Source organism: Diadema antillarum, unplaced genomic scaffold (genome assembly GCF_040938485.1).
Source record: "Diadema antillarum isolate AM-2024a unplaced genomic scaffold, OU_Dant_1.0 seq00000622_RagTag, whole genome shotgun sequence".
Taxonomy (NCBI): Eukaryota; Metazoa; Echinodermata; class Echinoidea; order Diadematoida; family Diadematidae; genus Diadema; species Diadema antillarum.
This window is the reverse complement of record NW_027271545.1, coordinates 355488-378543: the sequence shown is the minus strand read 5'-3', so window position 1 is coordinate 378543 and position 23056 is coordinate 355488. Positions and strand designations below refer to the sequence as shown.

Genomic DNA, 23056 nt, shown 5'->3' with positions numbered 1-23056 from the left:
ATGTATACACAAAGTTTCAAGAAAAAATCCTGCAGTCACTGCACAAATATGAAGGAAGTAGTGACATTTTGAGGAGTTGACCTTGAACTTTGACCCCCCTGACCTTTGACCCATGACCCCCAATTCCCTAGATAATCACTGCCAGACAGTACAGGCACATATACTAAGTTTCACGAAGATACAAGTGTACATTGAACCAATTGCGAGATATGGAGAAAAGCGTAAAATTTCAACATTTTGACTTGACCTTTGACCGTTGACCTTTGACCTTATGACCCGAAACTCTCTCTGGCGAATCTTTGGTAGTACATACACTAAGTTTCAAGAAAAAAGCTTCAGGCATTGCATGGATATATTATGGGGAAAAATAGTGAAATTTTGAGCATTTGACCTTGACCTTTGACCTTGAGTATGTGCACCTACAAGTTGATAGGCACAACTTCGCCCACTCATACATACACATGTCAAGTTTCATTAGGATACCTCAAACGGTTTTTTAGTTTCGCTGTCCACAAAATTGATTACGGACAGAAGGATGGACGGACGGACAGACAACCCGAAAACATAATGCCTCCGGCACCACTTCTTGGCAGAGGCATAACAAAACAGAACAACAGGAAGCAAGACTTTGCCAGCTCTAGCATTTTTTCTGCCTTTCGAAAGGGACCCAATGATGAAAAAACAAAACAAAACAAAACAAATCAACCACAATGAAAACGCGATACAAATGCGCCACCCGCTCCTGTTACGTGTACACACGGGCATGGCGTGTGGATGCCATTTAATGCATGCACCACACACACGTAAACCAGCAGGCTTGCAATTACAGTATTTGCCATCTTGAAAGACGTACTGGCAAGCAAACCTGAGCGAAACGCATTGTGTATTTTAGCTCCATACGCTGAGTTCCGAGTAAGGTGCGCGGGAAATTTGACTCTCTCAGTGAGCCAATCAGAAGGCGCTGTGGTTACTAGAGGCGGAGCATAATCTTGATTGACACCATCGCACGGATGGGTGATTCTCACCTCGCATCGCCACTTGGACATTGTCTTTGAGCAAGAGGTAAAACTTCAAAGCCCGTTTTCTCACAATTTTGTCGGGCTAACAAATTAAAAGGTGCATTATATTTCACTTTGTATGCCCACTTACGGTGCCGGAAAAAACAAGTGTTTGATATCAATGCAAAGCTTAGGAAATGGGTACACAATGTAATGAGATTCAATGAAAAAGTGAATTTTCAAAATTCCTGACTTTTGCCTGAAACCGTTGTCGTCGGTCAGACATGATAGAGCCAACCCTTGTGCACAATCTTTGAAGGCAAAAGTGGCCAATCAATACACCTCAGGAATCTAAAGATTTCTCATACCATTAATCCATACAAGTGAAAACTGTTACTGTTTTGGACGAAAGTAAAAGGCACATAATCTCTTTCTCTGAGTTCTTCATGAAGTAAAAAACAGAGTTGTGAAAAAAAAAATCTGAAACTTGATCATTTGAAAAAGCATTCAATCTGAAGATGACTTTTGCAAAACTTTTTTTTTTCCCCAAAGGAGAAGACGATAAAAGGACTTATTAACACATGTTCATTTCTAGGTCAACTACAATGACAGCAAACGAGAGTCACCTGCTCTTCAGCAATGCTTTTCTATAAAATTCTGTCTTTGTTTTCAGATTGCACTGCTAAGCTTCATGTCTGGCATGTGCAGGCCTACACCAACTAGAACTATAATGTATCACTCATTGTGATTAATACCCCCACCTACAACTGAGGGAATTAGCTCAACCAGGATTTATTTTGTTACTTTTTAATGGAAAAAAAAGATGTTACCATGGCAATGCACTGTTCAACAGTGAATAGGCACTTTTCGATTTGCACGCTGAGCCTGGCGTCACCGTGCTATGACATGTTTTTACGTACTGTGCATGTGTGAGTGTCAACCCCTCGCTCATCACCCAATTTTCGAACGCATTCACCCCAGTTATCACTGTTGCACCCACGCCATCTTGTCTAACACGTCACACTCCTCTCGTGATAGACGAAATCACACAAAAGATCACAGTGACTCTCAGCAAATCAGAGCTCAGTTCACCTGTTTTCCTATTTCTTTTGAGAGAATATTAAATTACATGAAAGTTTATGATCTTGATACGTCACAACAGCAGCGCTGACATAAAAATTATAGCCTCTAGTACCTAGTTTATTATCCTGCATTCACTGCCCTGCAATTTGCACTGCATTCAGTAGTCCCACACATGCATGTACACGTAATGTTGTACGCAATCACGTCTCGGTGCTTGGTCTGGTGCAGTGCATTGCACTTCGCAGCCTTACCATGCATCATGTTTAAAATCCACACAATTCACCCCAGGATACTTATTCGGCATCTAGTCAAAGACAAAGTCAATATTAGAAGTAAAAAAAAATTAGAAAAGTCGCTATGGCGACTGATGCCTCCGCCATAATGCATGATTCTCCCAATAGTTGTATAGTACAAAATGTACAATGTCTTCACAATGTGTGATGACAGTTTCACATAACTGGCAAAATACTGAAATGACAGGTTTGTCAGAAATGTCTTGAATGTTCACTTTCCTCAAACTGGGTTTGCTATAATTGTCTAAGAGTGCAGGTACACATATTTGGGGAATTGAGGATTTTACTTGACTTCTGACCGACCCTGTTATAAGTTTATGCATTCAGTAATTTTCAAGGTACAGTGTATGATGAAAGAGTGTAATTACAATTTACAAAATAGATTTTTTTTAAATATCTAAACCTGACCTTTGACCCTTAACCTTTGACCTTTGACCTTCTGGCTGGAAATTCCCAGAGAATCTCCATTAGGTAATACATGTATATTAGGTTTTAAAACTAATAATGCAAGCATTACATATACTAGTATATGAGGGAAACAGTAAAATTTTGAGGAGTTGACCTTGACCTTTGACCTCTGACTATTGACCCATGACCCCTAAATTCCCTAGATAATCCCTGCCAGTCAGTACATGCATATGTACCAAGTTCCATGAAGATACATTGAACCATTTGCGAGAAGAGTGAAATTGCAACATTTTCACCAAACCTTTGACATTTTGACCTTTGACCTTATGACTTGAAACTCTCTCAGGAGAATCTTTACGCAGTAGTACATGTCTACACTAAGTTTCAATAAAATACCTTCTGGCATTGCATAGATATGGGGGAAATAGCAACATTTTTAGCATTTGACCTTTGACCTCTTGCAAATGTCACTAAAATCTCCTCAACTAATTGCCCCATCATACATCATCCTTGGACCAAGTTTGGTGAAAGCTGCTTCATCCAGTTTTGAGTTATCAAGTACTGTGTAAACAGATAAATTTTAGGATTTGACCTTGATCTCTGACCTTTGACCTCTGTCCGATTTCACTAAAAAACTAATCATGTCATTGTCCCATCATACATCATCCTCGGACAAAGTTTGGTGAAATTTGCTCAATCCAGTCTTGAGTTATCGCGTAAACGGATACAATTTCATGATTTGACCTTGACCTTTACCCTTTGGCCGATTTCACCCAAAATCTAATCAAGTAATTGCCCCATTATACTTTATACTTGGACCAAGTTTGGTAAAATTCCAGTCAATATTTCTCAAGTTATCGCGTAAACGAATGCGGACGGACGTACGGACGGACGGACAACCCGAAAACATAATGCCTCCGGCACCACTTCGTGGCGGAGGCATAAACAACTGGAAATGTCGCTATGGCGACTGATGCCTCCGCCATAATGCATGATTCTCCCAATAGGCGTATAGTACAATGTCTTCACAATGTATGATCCATGACAGTTTCACATAACTGGCAAAATATTGAAATGACAGGTTTGTCAGAAATGTCTTGAACTGGGTTTGCTTTAATTTTCTAAGAGTGCAGGTACACATATTTGGGGAATTGAGAATTTTTACTTGAATTCTGACAGACCTTTTTATAAGTTTATGCATTGAGTAATTTCCAAGGTATGAAGAAAGAGTGTAATGACGGTACAAAATGGATTTTTTTTTTTTTTTGAGGGGGGCCATTGAAACCTGGCCTTTGATCCTTAACCATTGACCTTTGACCTTCTGGCTGGAAATTTCCCAGAGAATCTCCATTAGGTAATGCGTGTATTAAGTTTTGAAACTAATAATGCAAGCATTGCATATACTAGTATATGAGGGAAATAGTAAAATTTTGAGGAGATGACCTTGACCTTTGACCCCCTAACTATTGACCCATGACCCCTAAATTCCCTAGATAATCCCTGCCAGTCAGTACATGCGTATGTACCAAGTTCCATGAAGATACATTGAACCATTTGCGAGAAAAGTGATATTGCGACATTTTCACCTAACTTTGACCTTTTGACCTTTGACCTTATGACATGAAACTCTCTGGAGAATCTTTACGCAGTAGTACATGTCCACACCAAGTTTCAAGAAGATACCTTTGGGTATTGCATAGATATGGGGGAAATTGCAGCATTTGTAGCATTTGACCTTGACTTTTTGACCTTTGACCTCTTGCAAATGTCACTAAAATCTACTCAACTAATTGTCCCATCATACATCATCCTTGGATTAAGTTTGGTGAAAGATACTTCATCCGGTTTTGAGTTATCACGTAAACAGATAAATATTAGGATTTGACCTTGATCTTTGACCTTTGACCTCTGTCCGATTTCACTGAAAAATTAATCAAGTAATTGTCCCATCATACATCATCCTCCAACAAAGTTTGGTGAAATTTGCTCTATCCAGACTTGAGTTATCGCGTAAACGGATACAATTTCATGATTTGACCTTGACCTTTGACCTTTAGCCGATTTCACCCAAAATCTAATCAAATAATTGCCCTATCATACTTCATACTTGGACCAAGTTTGGTAAAATTCCAGTAAATATTACTCAAGTTATCGCGTAAACGAAAGCGGACGGACGTACGGACGGACGTACGGACGGACGTACGGACGGACGTACGGACGGACGGACAACCCGAAAACATAATGCCTCTGGCACCACTTCATGGCGGAGGCATAAAAAGTCACAAATTCCTGTAGGCCCCATTAAAGGCACAGGTAGCTTACTGCACACGCCACGAGACATGACGCCACGAGGCGTGACGCCCGAAATCGAAATGTCTTTCAGCAGCGGGTTGACGTGGGGAGGTGATGCCTCAACATACACCTGCGCTCGGCGTCACATCGTTCTCATTTGAAACCCAATCGAAAAGTCCCTAATAAAGGTATTCTGCTCACTGTTAGTCACATGTGCCACATCTCAAGTCAAGCATTCAAAAACTGAGTGAGCAAGATAAATAATCTGACACGTTACTTTCATTAAAATGGTATTACCATAGCAACACAATCTTGGACATTAAGAAAAAAATGAAGTTTCCACAACTCTATATCATAGCCATCACATGTGCCAAATTTCAAGCCAAATGCTCAAAGGCTGAGGGACTTAGTTGAATTCACAATATTATTATATCATTTTCATTCAAAATATACTGTTACCATGGCAACACATTTCTCACCAATGACAAAAGATAAATTTTGCACATCTATGTAATGTAGTGGTAACATGTGCCAAATTTGAAGCCAAATGCTCTAAAACTGAGTTAGCTGAATCTATATTTTCGTATGATTTTCATTCAAAATATACTGTTACCATGGCAACACATTGTTCAACAATGATGAAATATGAAGTCTGCGCATCTCTGTACTATAGTGGTCACATGTGCCAAATTTCAAGCCAAATACTCAAAGACTGAGGGAGTTAACTGAATCCACAGTACAATGTAGTGTAAATGAATATAAAATATAAAAAATGAAAAATTAAATTTTTTATTTTGTAATTTGGTAGATTACGTGACAGGTAATGTATAGTGCCAATTTTTCAAAATATACTGTTACCATGGCAACACATTTCTCACCAATGACAAAAGATAAATTTTGCACATCTATGTAATGTAGTGGTAACATGTGCCAAATTTGAAGCCAAATGCTCTAAAACTGAGTTAGCTGAATCTATATTTCCGTATGATTTTCATTCAAAATATACTGTTACCATGGCAACACATTGTTCAACAATGATGAAATATGAAGTCTGCGCATCTCTGTACTATAGTGGTCACATGTGCCAAATTTCAAGCCAAATACTCAAAGACTGAGGGAGTTAACTGAATCCTCAGTACAATGTAGTGTAAATGAATATAAAATATAAAAAATGAAAAATTAAATTTTTTATTTTGTAATTTGGTAGATTACGTGACAGGTAATGTATAGTGCCAATTTTCAGGGCGATTGCGCGACTACGGCCCAGATCTTGGGGTGGGGGGGTAATCAACCCTCCCTCCGGCCACAGAACAGGCCAAAATGCCCAGCCTGGTTACGGTTAATGTTCCTCACTTTTTACAGTCAAAACAAAAGCATTACACCTAAACAGTCATAGCCACAATAGTCTTACAGTGTACTGAAACAAGTCTAATTCAAATGGCTGGCTGGCTCTCCTTTGGTTTTTACAAATCACAAAAGTGTTTGGTCACCTCTATTAATATTTTGCTTCCTACCCCAAGTATATGTTATCACTTTGCACTTGACTTTCTCTAGCTCCATATTTCAGAAGTTTAGCGCATCAATGGCATCAAAGTTATGTTATCATCACTTACTAAACTGGCATAATTTTCCTCTTTATATTTTATTGACAATATGTAATGATTTGCCTTACCATTGTAACCCTCTATAACTGCATCCACAATCGGTCTTGCTGTCTGGTTGTACACATCAGTCTGCTTGGCGCCTGGTGCAAATACAGTGTCAAAGGTGAATGACTTGGGTGGTTCACCCTTTGGGGCACTGGGGTTGGTAACCTGAATGGTGCCTCTCATTTCATCCATCTTGACCACTGGCTTGAAGCCCTTTTGTGTCTCCTTGGAGTTCAGGGGGCGGCACCGCACCACCACTCGTACATTGTCCTCATTCGAGTTTGGCCCACCCTGGAAGATGAAATATGATAAACACAAGAAAGGATAGCTTGAGTCATACCATTTAAAATATGTATATGGAAATACCATCTTTCCTTTCTTGAAATATTTTCTTGAACATACTGTGGCAACTATTGTGTGGGTAGGGAGCAGAGACAGTGCTGAGCTATTGACTCCCCAGAGCAGTATTAACCCGTTGAGGACGGACTTATCTTGCTACAACACACATTTCCCATAGACACCTGCCCGAGTACAGGGCTGCCAACCTTGAGTGAGAGTTTGGCGTGAGACACTGCGAGGGAGCGGAGCAACCCCCTGGCTAGCGCCTGGCGGCCTGCTGTGCGGCTGTAGGCCGTACGTACACAGTCAGTGTATGTAAAGCGATGTAAAGCACACGTCATAGCCGGCCATACGTGTACTGTAATTTGCCAAAAGTACAAGCTACGCTCACGTGGTATAGGTGGAGACCAATCGTAATCCAATAGCTCGTCTTTGCGCGCGAACCGAAAACGATTATTATTGGTTAAGCTTTACACCCACGCGGGAAAATCTCGAAATTTTGGGCTTGGGCATATCGATATTTGGAATATCAGAGAATTTAGAGATATATTTATTTTTGTAGTCATGTACAGTCCATTTTGGGGGTTTAGCGTGAGATTTCGTTTATCAGAGTGAGACAGTCAAAATTGGTTGAATTGCGCGAGTCTCACGCTCAATGTGTGAGAGTTGGCAGCCCTGCGAGTATACTCGGGACTCGTCCTCAACGGGTTAAGTACACTTTTGTACATGTAACCATGCATCACAAAACCAACATAATGTCGCACAGACTGATTTTACCTGAGGACTCAAAATAGGGGAAATTGGTCAAACTAGTCAATCTTAAGTATATCATATTTTCTGAAAGAGCAATTCTTCTTCTACATAATTCTAAAGTTTGGAAACAGAAAATGAGTGTGAAATTGTGTTTGTTGTTTTTTTTTTGCAGTTTTTTATAACACTTGAGAGTAATAGTGTACAAAAGTGTGATTGGGTATGTCTTAGAGGTCCCTTTTCATTTCTTAAATACTTTCCATGCTCCTCAAGATGATGCTACTGCATTTAAAGTTGTTACACAAATACACTGGACAGCAAAAGAAAGTACCCACTTCTGTCAAAGGCCGCACACAACAATTCACCCCCTTGAAATACAAGGAAAAGTAGAAATTATGCGGTGCGTAATATATGTCCCCGCCGGAAGTAGCGTTTTGTAACAAAATGTGCAATATAGGTAAAAAATCAAGGTCAAAGGTCAAAGAAGTCAAAGGTCAAAATTCTGTGTAGAAGTTTTGAAGCCCTCACCTAGTGCCATCACATAAAGCAAATGGAATCGAAATTGGGTTAGAAATGGCGAAGGAGTAGCATTTTGTAGCCAATGTACAATATAGGTCAAAAATCAAGGTCAAAGGTCAAAGAAGACAAAGGTCAAAATTCTGTGTACAAGTTTTGAAGCCCTCACCTAGTGCTATCACATAAAGCAAACGGAATCGAAATCGGGTTAGAAATGGCGAAGGAGTAGCATTTTGTAGCAAAATGCACAATATAGGTCAAAAATCAAGGTCAAAGGTCAAAGAAGTCAAAGGTCAAAATTCTGTGTAGAAGTTTTGAAGCCCTCAACTAGTGCCATCATATAAAGCAAACGGAATCGAAATCGGGTTAGAAATGAGGCCTCCATCCATTTCAAGCTTAATCGCTTATGATGGTGGTCTCCTGCATTCAATTATCTCTGCTGTTTACTGAAAAATACTGTATATTTACCCACGCCGATGAAAATCGGCAGGGGGTTATGTAAAGGGTTCCGTATGTTTGTTTGTTTGTTACCCACGCCGATGAAAATCGGCAGGGGGTTATGTAAAGGGTTCCGTATGTTTGTTTGTTTGTTTGTTTGTTTGTTTGTTTGTTTGTTTTTTTTTGTTTGTTTGTTTGTTTGTTTGTTTGTTTGTATGTTTGTTTGTTTGTTTGTTTGTTTGTTTGTTTGTGTACAAGATAACAAGAGAACGGGTAAACGGATTTGCACGAAATGTTCAGGGAATGTTTGGATAATGACAGGAAAGAATCGATTAGATTTTGGTGATAATCGGTTGACCCTTGCAAATTCTGTGTGACCTTGAAGTTTTGACCCCATGGTATAGTGACCATTCCGAAAATTTCCCGTTTCTCACTTTGCGATTTTCCGCTACCATACGAACACATAAACTCCCCAACGATCCGACTTCGCTGCTCAAATGTTCGTAAGAATTCCGAAATTTACGTTTAGGCCTATTTGAGGGACTATGTCCTTCTAGATTTATGAAAGTTCGTTCTCCGTCATCACAAACTGGCCCGTATTTTGATGATTTTTCAAATTAACATTGATTGTTTTTTTCGTTAGAGGAGCATTTTGCTCGGTCGCAGTCACACTGCACGATATGCGTGCTCAATGTCAATGCGTGTGCAAGGCCGCTGAAAATGCATCGCGCTCTACACTGTTGGTGCAAAATTGCACCGGGGACGTTGCGGCGCTCGTTGGTAGCCGAATACTGGTGCAGTAGACATTTGCATTCAACCCTTGCATTGAATAATTCCCGTAGACACTAATCATAGGGGTAATTGCCTAGGGGGTACGTAAATTTTGTTTTTCTTTTTTGCTTTTGTGGATACCATCAAAGATCGTACACTCATACGACCTTTGATATTTGATGATTTTTCAAATTAACATTGATTGTTTTTTTCGTTGGAGGAGCATTTTGCTCGGTCGCAGTCACACTGCACGATATGCGTGCTCAATGTCAATGCGTGTGCAAGGCCGCTGAAAATGCATCGCGCTCTACACTGTTGGTGCAAAATTGCACCGGGGACGTTGCGGCGCTCGTTGGTGGCCGAATACTGGTGCAGTAGACATTTGCATTCAACCCTTGCATTGAATAATTCCCGTAGACACTATTTCATAGGGGTAATTGCCTAGGGGGTACGTAAATTTTGTTTTTCTTTTTTGCTTTTGTGGATACCATCAAAGATCGTACACTCATACGACCTTTGATATTTGATGATTTTTCAAATTAACATTGATTGTTTTTTTCGTTAGAGGAGCATTTTGCTCGGTCGCAGTCACACTGCACGATATGCGTGCTCAATGTCAATGCGTGTGCAAGGCCGCTGAAAATGCATCGCGCTCTACACTGTTGGTGCAAAATTGCACCGGGGACGTTGCGGCGCTCGTTGGTGGCCGAATACTGGTGCAGTAGACATTTGCATTCAACCCTTGCATTGAATAATTCCCGTAGACACTAATCATAGGGGTAATTGCCTAGGGGGTACGTAAATTTTGTTTTTCTTTTTTGCTTTTGTGGATACCATCAAAGATCGTACACTCATACGACCTTTGATATCATCACACTCTCGGCTTGCTATAATCAAAATATCCCGTAAGAAAACGGCGTATTTCTCGATTTTTAGCGCTTTTTCCGCGACCCGTCGTGTAGACAATACTCTTAAAACTGGACTTAATTCGCGCGCGCTTGGAAAAGTTCCGATTCTGCACTTTTGACGGTGGAATTTGGGATTTTCGATGGATTTTTGGAGGAGACTTAAGGACTTTCCTGTACGTGAATGAGTGTTAATACCGTATGTGTAATGATGTGATTTGCGTGTGATGTGACTGTAGAACCAAAGATCGTACACTTCAGTGTACGATCTTTGGTAGAACTCACTGGCTGGTGATAAAGCACACTGGCAATTAAGTGGCCGAATTCTGGTAGATGACCGAATGCACATTATGTTTACCCCGACTTTGTACTTAGGCGTGGGTCTGCCGCCTTTGACGGCCCCTCTCTAGTTTGTTTGTTTGTTTGTTTTTTACCCACGCCGATGAAAATCGGCAGGGGGTTATGTAAAGGGTTCCGTATGTTTGTTTGTTTGTTTGTTTGTTTGTTTGTTTTTTTGTTTTTTTTTTGTTTGTTTGTTTGTTTGTTTGTTTGTTTGTTTGTATGTTTGTTTGTTTGTTTGTTTGTTTGTTTGTGTACAAGATAACAAGAGAACGGGTAAACGGATTTGCACGAAATGTTCAGGGAATGTTTGGATAATGACAGGAAAGAATCGATTAGATTTTGGTGATAATCGGTTGACCCTTGCAAATTCTGTGTGACCTTGAAGTTTTGACCCCATGGTATAGTGACCATTCCGAAAATTTCCCGTTTCTCACTTTGCGATTTTCCGCTACCATACGAAGACATAAACTCCCCAACGATCCGACTTCGCTGCTCAAATGTTCGTAAGAATTCCGAAATTTACGTTTAGGCCTATTTGAGGGACTATGTCCTTCTAGATTTATGAAAGTTCGTTCTCCGTCATCACAAACTGGCCCGTATTTTGATGATTTTTCAAATCAACATTGATTGTTTTTTTCGTTGGAGGAGCATTTTGCTCGGTCGCAGTCACACTGCACGATATGCGCGCTCAATGTCAATGCGTGTGCAAGGCCGCTGAAAATGCATCGCGCTCTACACTGTTGGTGCAAAATTGCACCGGGGACGTTGCGGCGCTCGTTGGTGGGCTAATACTGGTGCAGTAGACATTTGCATTCAACCCTTGCATTGAATAATTCCCGTAGACACTAATCATAGGGGTAATTGCCTAGGGGGTACGTAAATTTTGTTTTTCTTTTTTGCTTTTGTGGATACCATCAAAGATCGTACACTCATACGACCTTTGATATTTGATGATTTTTCAAATTAACATTTATTGTTTTTTTCGTTGGAGGAGCATTTTGCTCGGTCGCAGTCACACTGCACGATATGCGTGCTCAATGTCAATGCGTGTGCAAGGCCGCTGAAAATGCATCGCGCTCTACACTGTTGGTGCAAAATTGCACCGGGGACGTTGCGGCGCTCGTTGGTGGCCAAATACTGGTGCAGTAGACATTTGCATTCAACCCTTGCATTGAATAATTCCCGTAGACACTAATCATAGGGGTAATTGCCTAGGGGGTACGTAAATTTTGTTTTTCTTTTTTGCTTTTGTGGATACCATCAAAGATCGTACACTCATACGACCTTTGATATCATCACACTCTCGGCTTGCTATAATCAAAATATCCCGCAAGAAAACGGCGTATTTCTCGATTTTTAGCGCTTTTTCCGCGACCCGTCGCGTAGACAATACTCTTAAAACTGGACTTAATTCGCGCGCGCTTGGAAAAGTTCCGATTCTGCACTTTTGACGGTGGAATTTGGGATTTTCGATGGATTTTTGGAGGAGACTTAAGGACTTTCCTGTACGTGAATGAGTGTTAATACCGTATGTGTAATTATGTGATTTGCGTGTGATGTGACTGTAGAACCAAAGATCGTACACTTCAGTGTACGATCTTTGGTAGAACTCACTGGCTGGTGATAAAGCACACTGGCAATTAAGTGGCCGAATTCTGGTAGATGACCGAATGCACATTATGTTTACCCCGACTTTGTACTTAGGCGTGGGTCTGCCGCCTTTGACGGCCCCTCTCTAGTTTGTTTTTTGTTTGTTTGTTTGTTTGTTTGTTTGTTTGTTTGTATGTTTGTTTGTTTGTTTGTTTGTTTGTTTGTTTGTGTACAAGATAACAAGAGAACGGGTAAACGGATTTGCACGAAATGTTCAGGGAATGTTTGGATAATGACAGGAAAGAATCGATTAGATTTTGGTGATAATCGGTTGACCCTTGCAAATTCTGTGTGACCTTGAAGTTTTGACCCCATGGTATAGTGACCATTCCGAAAATTTCCCGTTTCTCACTTTGCGATTTTCCGCTACCATACGAACACATAAACTCCCCAACGATCCGACTTCGCTGCTCAAATGTTCGTAAGAATTCCGAAATTTACGTTTAGGCCTATTTGAGGGACTATGTCCTTCTAGATTTATGAAAGTTCGTTCTCCGTCATCACAAACTGGCCCGTATTTTGATGATTTTTCAAATTAACATTGATTGTTTTTTTCGTTAGAGGAGCATTTTGCTCGGTCGCAGTCACACTGCACGATATGCGTGCTCAATGTCAATGCGTGTGCAAGGCCGCTGAAAATGCATCGCGCTCTACACTGTTGGTGCAAAATTGCACCGGGGACGTTGCGGCGCTCGTTGGTAGCCGAATACTGGTGCAGTAGACATTTGCATTCAACCCTTGCATTGAATAATTCCCGTAGACACTAATCATAGGGGTAATTGCCTAGGGGGTACGTAAATTTTGTTTTTCTTTTTTGCTTTTGTGGATACCATCAAAGATCGTACACTCATACGACCTTTGATATTTGATGATTTTTCAAATTAACATTGATTGTTTTTTTCGTTGGAGGAGCATTTTGCTCGGTCGCAGTCACACTGCACGATATGCGTGCTCAATGTCAATGCGTGTGCAAGGCCGCTGAAAATGCATCGCGCTCTACACTGTTGGTGCAAAATTGCACCGGGGACGTTGCGGCGCTCGTTGGTGGCCGAATACTGGTGCAGTAGACATTTGCATTCAACCCTTGCATTGAATAATTCCCGTAGACACTATTTCATAGGGGTAATTGCCTAGGGGGTACGTAAATTTTGTTTTTCTTTTTTGCTTTTGTGGATACCATCAAAGATCGTACACTCATACGACCTTTGATATTTGATGATTTTTCAAATTAACATTGATTGTTTTTTTCGTTAGAGGAGCATTTTGCTCGGTCGCAGTCACACTGCACGATATGCGTGCTCAATGTCAATGCGTGTGCAAGGCCGCTGAAAATGCATCGCGCTCTACACTGTTGGTGCAAAATTGCACCGGGGACGTTGCGGCGCTCGTTGGTGGCCGAATACTGGTGCAGTAGACATTTGCATTCAACCCTTGCATTGAATAATTCCCGTAGACACTAATCATAGGGGTAATTGCCTAGGGGGTACGTAAATTTTGTTTTTCTTTTTTGCTTTTGTGGATACCATCAAAGATCGTACACTCATACGACCTTTGATATCATCACACTCTCGGCTTGCTATAATCAAAATATCCCGTAAGAAAACGGCGTATTTCTCGATTTTTAGCGCTTTTTCCGCGACCCGTCGTGTAGACAATACTCTTAAAACTGGACTTAATTCGCGCGCGCTTGGAAAAGTTCCGATTCTGCACTTTTGACGGTGGAATTTGGGATTTTCGATGGATTTTTGGAGGAGACTTAAGGACTTTCCTGTACGTGAATGAGTGTTAATACCGTATGTGTAATGATGTGATTTGCGTGTGATGTGACTGTAGAACCAAAGATCGTACACTTCAGTGTACGATCTTTGGTAGAACTCACTGGCTGGTGATAAAGCACACTGGCAATTAAGTGGCCGAATTCTGGTAGATGACCGAATGCACATTATGTTTACCCCGACTTTGTACTTAGGCGTGGGTCTGCCGCCTTTGACGGCCCCTCTCTAGTTTATTTTATGTTTCTGTGTATCTACATTGCTCAATGCAATCACCTATGTGAATCTATTTATGTACTGTTATCGATTTATTTCACTGCACTTGTTATTCTTTGTCTTTGTACTTTTTGAAGTTTGCATTCAAATTGCATCTGATTGAATGCAGAAATAAAAGCAAACAAACAAACAAACAGAAATGGCGAAGGAGTAGCATTTTGTAGCAAAATGAATATAGGTCAAAAATCAAGGTCAAAGGTCAAAGAAGTCAAAGGTCAAAATTCTGTGTACAAGTTTTGAAGCCCTCACCTAGTGCCATCACATAAAGCAAACGGAATCAAAATTGGGTTAGAAATGGCGAAGGAGTAGCATTTTGTAGCAAAATGTACAATATAGGTCAAAGGTAAAGGTCAAGGTCAAAGGTCACAACTGAAATTCTGTGTAGAAGTTTTAAAGCTCCCATGTAGTGCTATCATATAAAGCAAACAGAATCAAAATTGGCTCATAAATGACAGAGAAGTAGCAAATTGAACATTTTGATCACACACGGACGCACGGACGGACGGACACACGGACGGACGCACAGACACATACACGTACGGAGCCCGTTTCATAGTCCCCTGCTTGAACTCGTTCGGCGGGGACAAAAAAAATTTTGTACAAAGGTATGCTGCAATATCCACTATAGTAATCACATACCCAATAGCAAGTGATTATCAATTATTACAAAGGAAAAACTGACATGCACAGCATATTGGTTACTGAATCAAAAGTCACAAAATGTAACAGAATGAGCCTTACAAGTTTTATGCAAAAATCAGTGTCACAGGACAAAAAAAAAGCAGTCACAAACATCAATTTTCAATAATGCGTATGTCCTCCTCGTGCCTGGACACATTCCAGGCGTCTCTGACGCATGCTGTGGACAAGCTGTCTGGCCTAGTCCTGGGGAAGTTCTGTCCATTCCTCCTGCAGAGCTTGGCTCAATTTTGGTTGTTTGAAAATGTTGTCCATTCAGTGGCCATTTTTGCTTGGTGGAAAGTGCTTTTGAGTGGGACTTTTGATTCAGTGACCAAGATGCTGTGCATGTCAATTTCTTCTTTGTTATGAAGACATTCACTTGCTTATGTGCATGAGATTAGTAAGGGGCATTGTCGCACACCTGTGTACAAAAATTGTTTATTTCTAAGGGGTGACATTTTGGGTGCGGCCTTTGACAGAAGTGGGTACTTTCTTTTGCTGTCCAGTTTAGTATGTCATGAATAGAATGTGTTTTTTATGTGGAAAATTTCGGCTTAATCTGACCATCCCTTCATTGTGGTTGCTATAGAGTTTTCCATCCTATCCATTTTTTTTTTTTTTTTTTTTTTTTGGGGGGGGTCCTATTCATTGCACAGAGCGCAGGTTGGTGAGATTATGAGCACGTGAATATGTTTCAATAGGTTAATAATGTTAGTAGGTTTGTATTACCTATGTATATGTGACACAATATGTACTCTGTTCTATAGCGCCTTGAGTATCTTTTTTAGGTAGAAATGTGCGCTCTACAAGAGTCTCACTATATATCATTATTAGTATAGTGATTGGAAATGAAAATAAAAACAAGAATGAAAAAATATTTGAATAAAACCTGAACTATTTTTCATTTCATTTTTCCCATTAATAACACAGGTTAGGAAAGTCAATTTGTACTGAGTTATGTGCTGTATACTGTCTGCCATTTCAAAGCTTAGAGTCTGCCATCACAAAATCTGTCCTTAACTAAAAAATTCCATGTCTGGCGATTTTTTGCTGGTTTTGTGATGCAGGGGTCACATATGCCAGCTCAATGCAAGTGCAAACCCAAGAGCAGCTATCGATGTACCTGAGCTGAGAGAATATGACTGTGTACTTGAGACTGAGATATCACAGCTCCACAAGTGCATGTGGACACTTGTGTATAATGTTGTGTATGCAGCACAATCAATCTGTTCAACCGCTGCAACCATGCCTGCCTGTCGGGCATCAGACTCATTAGTCACTTTCCAGCCGGCAGCAGACGAGGACTTCCTTAAATCTTCGTTCGTGAAGCACATGCTATGCGCATTCAATGTCAATACGTATACAAGGCCACTGAAAAATGAGCGTGCACCATACCTTGTTGACACAAAGTTGCACTGGGGACGTTGCGGCGCCCGTTCCTGTCCGAATTTTGGTGACTCGGCACTTGCATTCAGTCCCCGTCATTTATTCACTGCACGTACTGATATTTTGTTTTTCTTTGCGTTTTTGAGGATACACTCACACTCTGAGTTTGCGATAAGCGAAAAATCTTGCAACAGAACGGCATAATTTTTCAATTTTTTGCACTTTTTCGGTGACCCTAATTCTTAACACGGGATCGAATTCGCGCGCGCTTTGGAAAAGTTGTGCCGATTCTGTATTTTGACGGCTAAATTTGGGATTTTAGATGGATCTTTGGAGGTGACTCAGGCACTTTCCTGTGGTGAACGAGTGTGCCAGTATGTGAAACGATGTGATAATCACTGATATACTACGTGTGTTGTGACAGTAGAATTTGCTGGCTTGTGATAAGTGAGAAGTGTCCAGATTTTGGAGGCCTGGCGAAAAATGGGGGTTTTACTCTACCGGTACTCATTCTGTGTGTCTGTTCCAGCGCAAGTCTTGCTGATGGTGAATTCCTAAATACTGGACGTGGCTTGTTACTCCTCCACTTCTGTTCCGAGCATGGTTACAACCACACAAGTGTAGCTGCTATGGTAAAGACATACAAGTGTGTTTGTATGCACTGCCAATACAAAATGGCGTCTAGATGACGTCATGATTGTCTGATCGTGTTGAATGGGGGAAATTTTGTACAAGTCAGTAAGACAAAGAAACTGTAAAAATTTAATTTGGAATGGGCAAATATACTAACTCAACTGTAATGTTAGTCATGGAGAAAAACATCACAGAAATTTGTACAGTAATATTAGAGGGTCTATTTAAATAAACAAGAATATATAAAGCCAAAAGATCCAGTCTGAATACAATAGGTGATATGCATCACCTAGATCCAGGCCTAATTACAAACTTTAGAATCTTGTAAACCCGGCATGCCATAAGTCCGGCATGCCATAAGCCCTCAAGGACTGCATGCTCTGCATCATGCCTACAGCTGTACCTAGCCAGCATCAAAACTACTAGCTCACTCAAGTGCTCGTAATACCCCCATCTCATTAGACGGCGATTCCGCTACGATCATCAAAAATCAACAAAGCGCGGCGAATCGTGGCTTGATCGCTTTAAATCTTCTCCATCGTATCTTGAGCGGTTCAGAAGCGCGGAGGGTCGCCACCATCGCCATGGTTGGCGACCTTGCTACGGAAGTTTTGAACATGTCCAAAACTTCCGTAGCAAGGTCGCTGTGGTTCTAGAGCATATTACAATCGCCTCACCAGTGCATTAAAAGCGCCACATTCGTAACTCTGACGGGGTAGGCGTAACTCAAACGCATCGAAAGCGGCCTCCATCGCCCATGAAAATTACGACTTTTACAGTACCAGTATTACGTAACAGGAACCAACCATGAACAAAAGAAAGTGATGCACAGATCAGGAAGGTGGACATGGAGAAAAGCGTATAAAATTCATTTTTCCACGTACACTCAATACAAATCTACTCTGTTATTAAATTGTTTTTTTGTCATATACCGTTGCAAGTCAATGAAAGTAAATTAAGTTGTAATCTTTTCAAATATTATCTTCATAAAATTGTCTCATTGTAGGATACGATTTGTAGTTTGCTCGTAAGCCGGTTCTTGAATATCATATACACATTTTACCCTTTTAATTGAATGGATGACTTAACTCATACCGGTAGTGCAATTTCACGTCAGGTTCTAACTCGAACTGGTGTGTTCTAGAATGCTAAGATGTAAGGGTAAAACCATATTCTGCATAACATATCCATGTTGGTTTGACGCTGACATCTGCCTGAAGAAATTCAATCATGAAACCCATTTTATACCCCGATCGCTTGAAATCATAGGATGAGCCCGGCGTCAGCATACTTGTGTATCACTGTCGCTCCGATCGTATCACTGTTGTAGCGAGGACTTGATAAGCGTACGAATATCACAACACGACGAGACCCGCTGCTTCTGCGATCGAACTGACTGTATTGCGATATTCGTACGCTTATCAAGACCTTGCTACAACAGTGATACGATCGGAGCAACAGTGATGCGTTTACGCCGGGCTCATATTACGATCTCAAGCGATCGGGGTATAAAACGGGTTTCACTGAATTTGATTGAATTTCTTCAGTCAGATGTCAGTGTCAAACCAACATGGATATGCAGACTTTGGTTTCACCCTTACATCTTATTCTTAGCATTCTAGAACACACCAGTCAGAACCTGATTGTGAAAGTCACCCATACAATAAAAAGGGTAATATGTGCTAAGAACCGGCTTACGAGCAAACAACAAATCGTATCCTACAATGAGCCAATCTTATGAAGATATATTTGAAAACATTACGACTATGTTGTAAATGTATGTATGGTGTTTCAGTTTTTACTTTCATTGACTGGCAATGGTGTATGACAAACAAACAATTTAATAAATAGAGTAGATTCGTGCTGAGTGTACGAGGAAAAAGGAATTTTATTCGCTTTTCTCCGTGTCCAAATCCCTGCTGGTCTGGTGCATCTCTTTCTTCCGTTCATGGTTGGTTCCTGTTAGTATTACGTAACACTGCTAAAGTGGTAATTTTCATGGGTGATGGGGCCGCTTTCGATGCGCTTGAGTTACGCTTTACGCGATGGTACCCCGTCAGAGCTACGAATGTGGTGCTTTTAATGCGCTCGTGGGGCGATTGTGATACTCTCTAAAACCACAGCGACCTCGCTACGGAAGTTTTGGACATGTTCAAAACTTCCGTAGCGAGGTCGCCGACGATGGCGATGGTGGCGACTCTGTACTCTCTGCGCTTCTGAACCGCTCAAGATACAATGGAGAAGATTTAGAGCGATGAAGCCATGATCCGCCGCGCTTTGTCGATTTTTGATGATCGTAGCGGAATCGCCGTCTAACGTTTATAGTGAGATCGAGATGGGGGTATATAAGCAAGCACGCACAACTAAATTCAGCGGTAGCAACACAAGTAGGTTTCCGGTGCGGAGGTAACCCCGGCGCGGGGCGCTGTACACAGTAGTATTGGGGTCGCTGCTGCGGTTAGTGCGGAGGTAGCAACAAAGGTAGACAGAAAGATCCGTCTGTCCGAAGGAGTCTTTTATATTTTTCACGTTATCGCTCTCCTCCGTAGACATACAGTTGTACCTATACGGAGGGGATTCGTGAAGCCAGACGCAGTCTCCACGGAACATTCCCCGACGGCCAGATACAGACTGATCTTTCGGTCAACAACAAAGGTAAACATGTAAATCTAATTATACGAGTAGCTACTAGTAGATTCTACTGACGTAAATTTACCAAGTTAGTACAGGGACTACAGCTTCCGTTGTAGGGCAAGTCCAAGATAAGGTCCCCTCAGAAGGCAAAATTTCATCTTTGCTCAATATTGACATCTTTGGTATCATTTTGAAGCTTATGAGTTGAAGTTTTGATTTCCATGGAGGAAAAAATGATATTATGTAAGTTTATGTAAATTTCAAGGGCTTCATTTGCATTAATGTGAAACATAGCGTTACGTATGGGACGTTTATAAAAATTCATATTAATTCAAAGGAAAGCAAATGATATTTGATTAATATGTGGACATAAGAAGTTCATCAAATAGTTTAACTTGGTATAAAAATTTAGGGATTATGCAAATGATTATACGAATTAGCTCGTGTCCTATCATGAGATGTCCCATACGTAACAAATTGAGGTCATTTTTTTAGGTTTTCTCTGAAATTGCTAAGGATATTTTAATGCCCTTTTGGAAAGTTCTAATTTATTGTTTAGAGAAATTAAATACCATAGAAAAAAGAAAAAACAGTAAACAGAATATATTCTATTAGGCATTGAAATAATGTTACGTAAGGGACAAATGCGTTACGTATGGGACATCCTCATACATATTGCATGTGAATGCATGTAGCTAGCTGGGAAGGTCTCTCAGTACACAAATGGTAAATCATCCTGAAGAAAGCATCCCAACATTGTAGCTACTTTTTGAGTTTTAGACACTTGAAACAATGCATGTACTTGACTGAACAATTTTCAGAAAGGGGGAGGGGAAAATGGCAAAATACAAAATGAAAAATCAGCATTAAAGGGATGGTATAGTTTTTGTAGAAATGGGGATTCAGTTTTCAACATTTAATGAGATGATTGGAAACCAATTATATGAATTACTAAAGAGCATACAATCCTAAGACTAGAGGAATTCAAAGTTTATGTGACAGAGATCCAATTTGAAATGGTTGTGATATATATACAAAAAAATATATAAAGTAAAATGATTCCTTTTTATTGCAAGTGATACACAAATTGTCCTTATTCAGTTTCAATAGTAGCCACGCCAGAATTCATGGGTATACATACTGAGGTGTGACTCGAATCAATGACCCGACTGCTAGACAGACATCTACTTGATCACTGGGGTTCCACGCTGCAGGTATTGCGTATCTATCAAAATTGATATTTCTTGTATCAAGTCATATTTTATTGAAACTAAATGGCAAACTGCCCTTCTTCAATGGAAGTAAACTATTCAATTTTTCAGTAGTAACTATCCTGATAGAAATAGGGCATACATACTCAGGTTGGTCATAAAAAATATAGAATATGATTAAATATGATTATGATGGTAAATATATGGGGAATATTGTTCCCTTGTCAATCTGGAACAGCATTTGAGTAATTTCAACTGATTCTACCTCAATGATTATGCACAAATTTGTTTGTGGGTATTTTGCAAAATTATTTTTCAAAATACCTATAAAACTTGGTTCTCCACACACTAAACGAATGGGGGACAAAGGGCATGCATACTCAGGTTGGTCATAAGAATATAAAAATATGATTGAATATGATTATAATGGTGAATATTCAGGGAATAATGTTTCCTTAACAATCTGGATCAGAATTTGAGTAGTTTCAACTGATTTTACTACAATAATTATGCAAAATACCCATAAACATGGTTCTTCACACACTAAATGAATGGGGGACAAACTGTCCCATACGTAACTGTCCCATACGTAACACGTCATGTCTGTCTTTAATTAGAACCTGTACTTAGAGCTTTTTGCCTAATGACACGAAACTTAATGTGATAATCTTGAGTGTTGTGACTTTCATCACAGTGAGTTACAAGTTGTAGAATGAAATACTTTCAGAGAGTTTTGAGGTTGACAAAAATGTTCAAAAAAACAAAAGTTTTCTGGTCCCATACGTAACGGCACATATTTTCTCTTCTAGAATATAATTGTCAAGGTCATTTTTCTCAATTTTTTACATGTTTATACTTCTCCTAGATATCAATCACCATGATGAAGTTCAGTATGATCAAAGACCATTAACACTATTTTTCAGGTAATAAAAGTCTCTGAATGTCCCATACGTATAAAACGCGCGCATTATCTTGGACTTGCCCTGTAACGTTAACATTAGATTCTATGTAGGCCTTACGTTAGACGTAAGTTGTTAGATCTAGAGCCTAATCTGGATCCTAATCATGATAAAATTTACCTGTTTCTGTCTTACTAACGTTAGTAGGCCTATTAAACACTAACTATACACAGCCCAGTCGCTGTACATGGTACGTCGCATAGCGTAACAGCGTCTGGTCGGGCTAATTAAACACTAACGTTACACTATTACGTTAGTAACAGTTAATTTTCCACTAATAATTTATATTCTTTCTGGTCAGTTTATTCTGTCTTTATTTGTTACAAACTCAAAAAGCTGCATCACTTCGGTGATCCCTCGCATTTATCCCCAAGTTGAATTATCCTTCGGGTTTATGCCAGGTTCAAATGTGTGCGTGTGTGTTACACACAAACACACTGCTATAGCTTCTGACCACCCGAGCATTGAGAATTAAGGGTTTCTGGGACGAACACTGTACTAGGGCTTTCTATAGCTCAGTCGGTAGAGCACCGGTCTAGCAATCCGGAGGTCTCGGGTTCGAATCCCGTTGGAATCCCATTTTCTTTGCTCACTTTTCCACAGTTAATTTACTTGTATTTACTGTTAGTGTTACTAGACTAGAACTAGTCTAGTGTTAGTTGTAGGGTTGGGGGTACCACGTATCGACACCCTAAGGATCTGTAGCTTGTTTATTCTAAAAATATAATACAAATCCGCCTAATTCTTACCTCAAATATGCCATAAATACTGCAGTTTTGAATGTCGTGACCGTCTCGTTGATTATGAATCTCCGTTTTAAAATAGCGCAATTTTAGTGCGTGCGTTCCGTTTTCTTCGCGCAGCTAAAAAGGGAACCTTGCGATCGACACCCCCTCTCCTCCATAGGTATACACGTGAATTTCACAGCATAGGTATACACGTGAATTTCACAGGCCATAGGTAATACACGTGAATTTCACAGCCATGCGTCGTTACTGATCGGATGTGTAATTTTTAGCTTGGTTTGTTTGAGTTTGATTTTCGTTTCTTCGTTTTTATTGTTTTTATAG

General features: G+C 40.2%; 1 protein-coding gene across 1 annotated transcript in view; it reads right to left on the bottom strand.

Moving 5' to 3' along the window:
- The window catches only part of LOC139736125 (kinesin-II 85 kDa subunit-like), a 75047-nt gene that overhangs the window by 51736 nt on the left and 255 nt on the right, over window positions 1–23056 (bottom strand). Inside the window, exon 2 of the mRNA XM_071646857.1 lies at window positions 6747–7014. Within this exon, the coding sequence (XP_071502958.1) occupies window positions 6747–7014 (268 nt within the window). The remainder of the gene's footprint in view (window positions 1–6746; window positions 7015–23056) is intronic.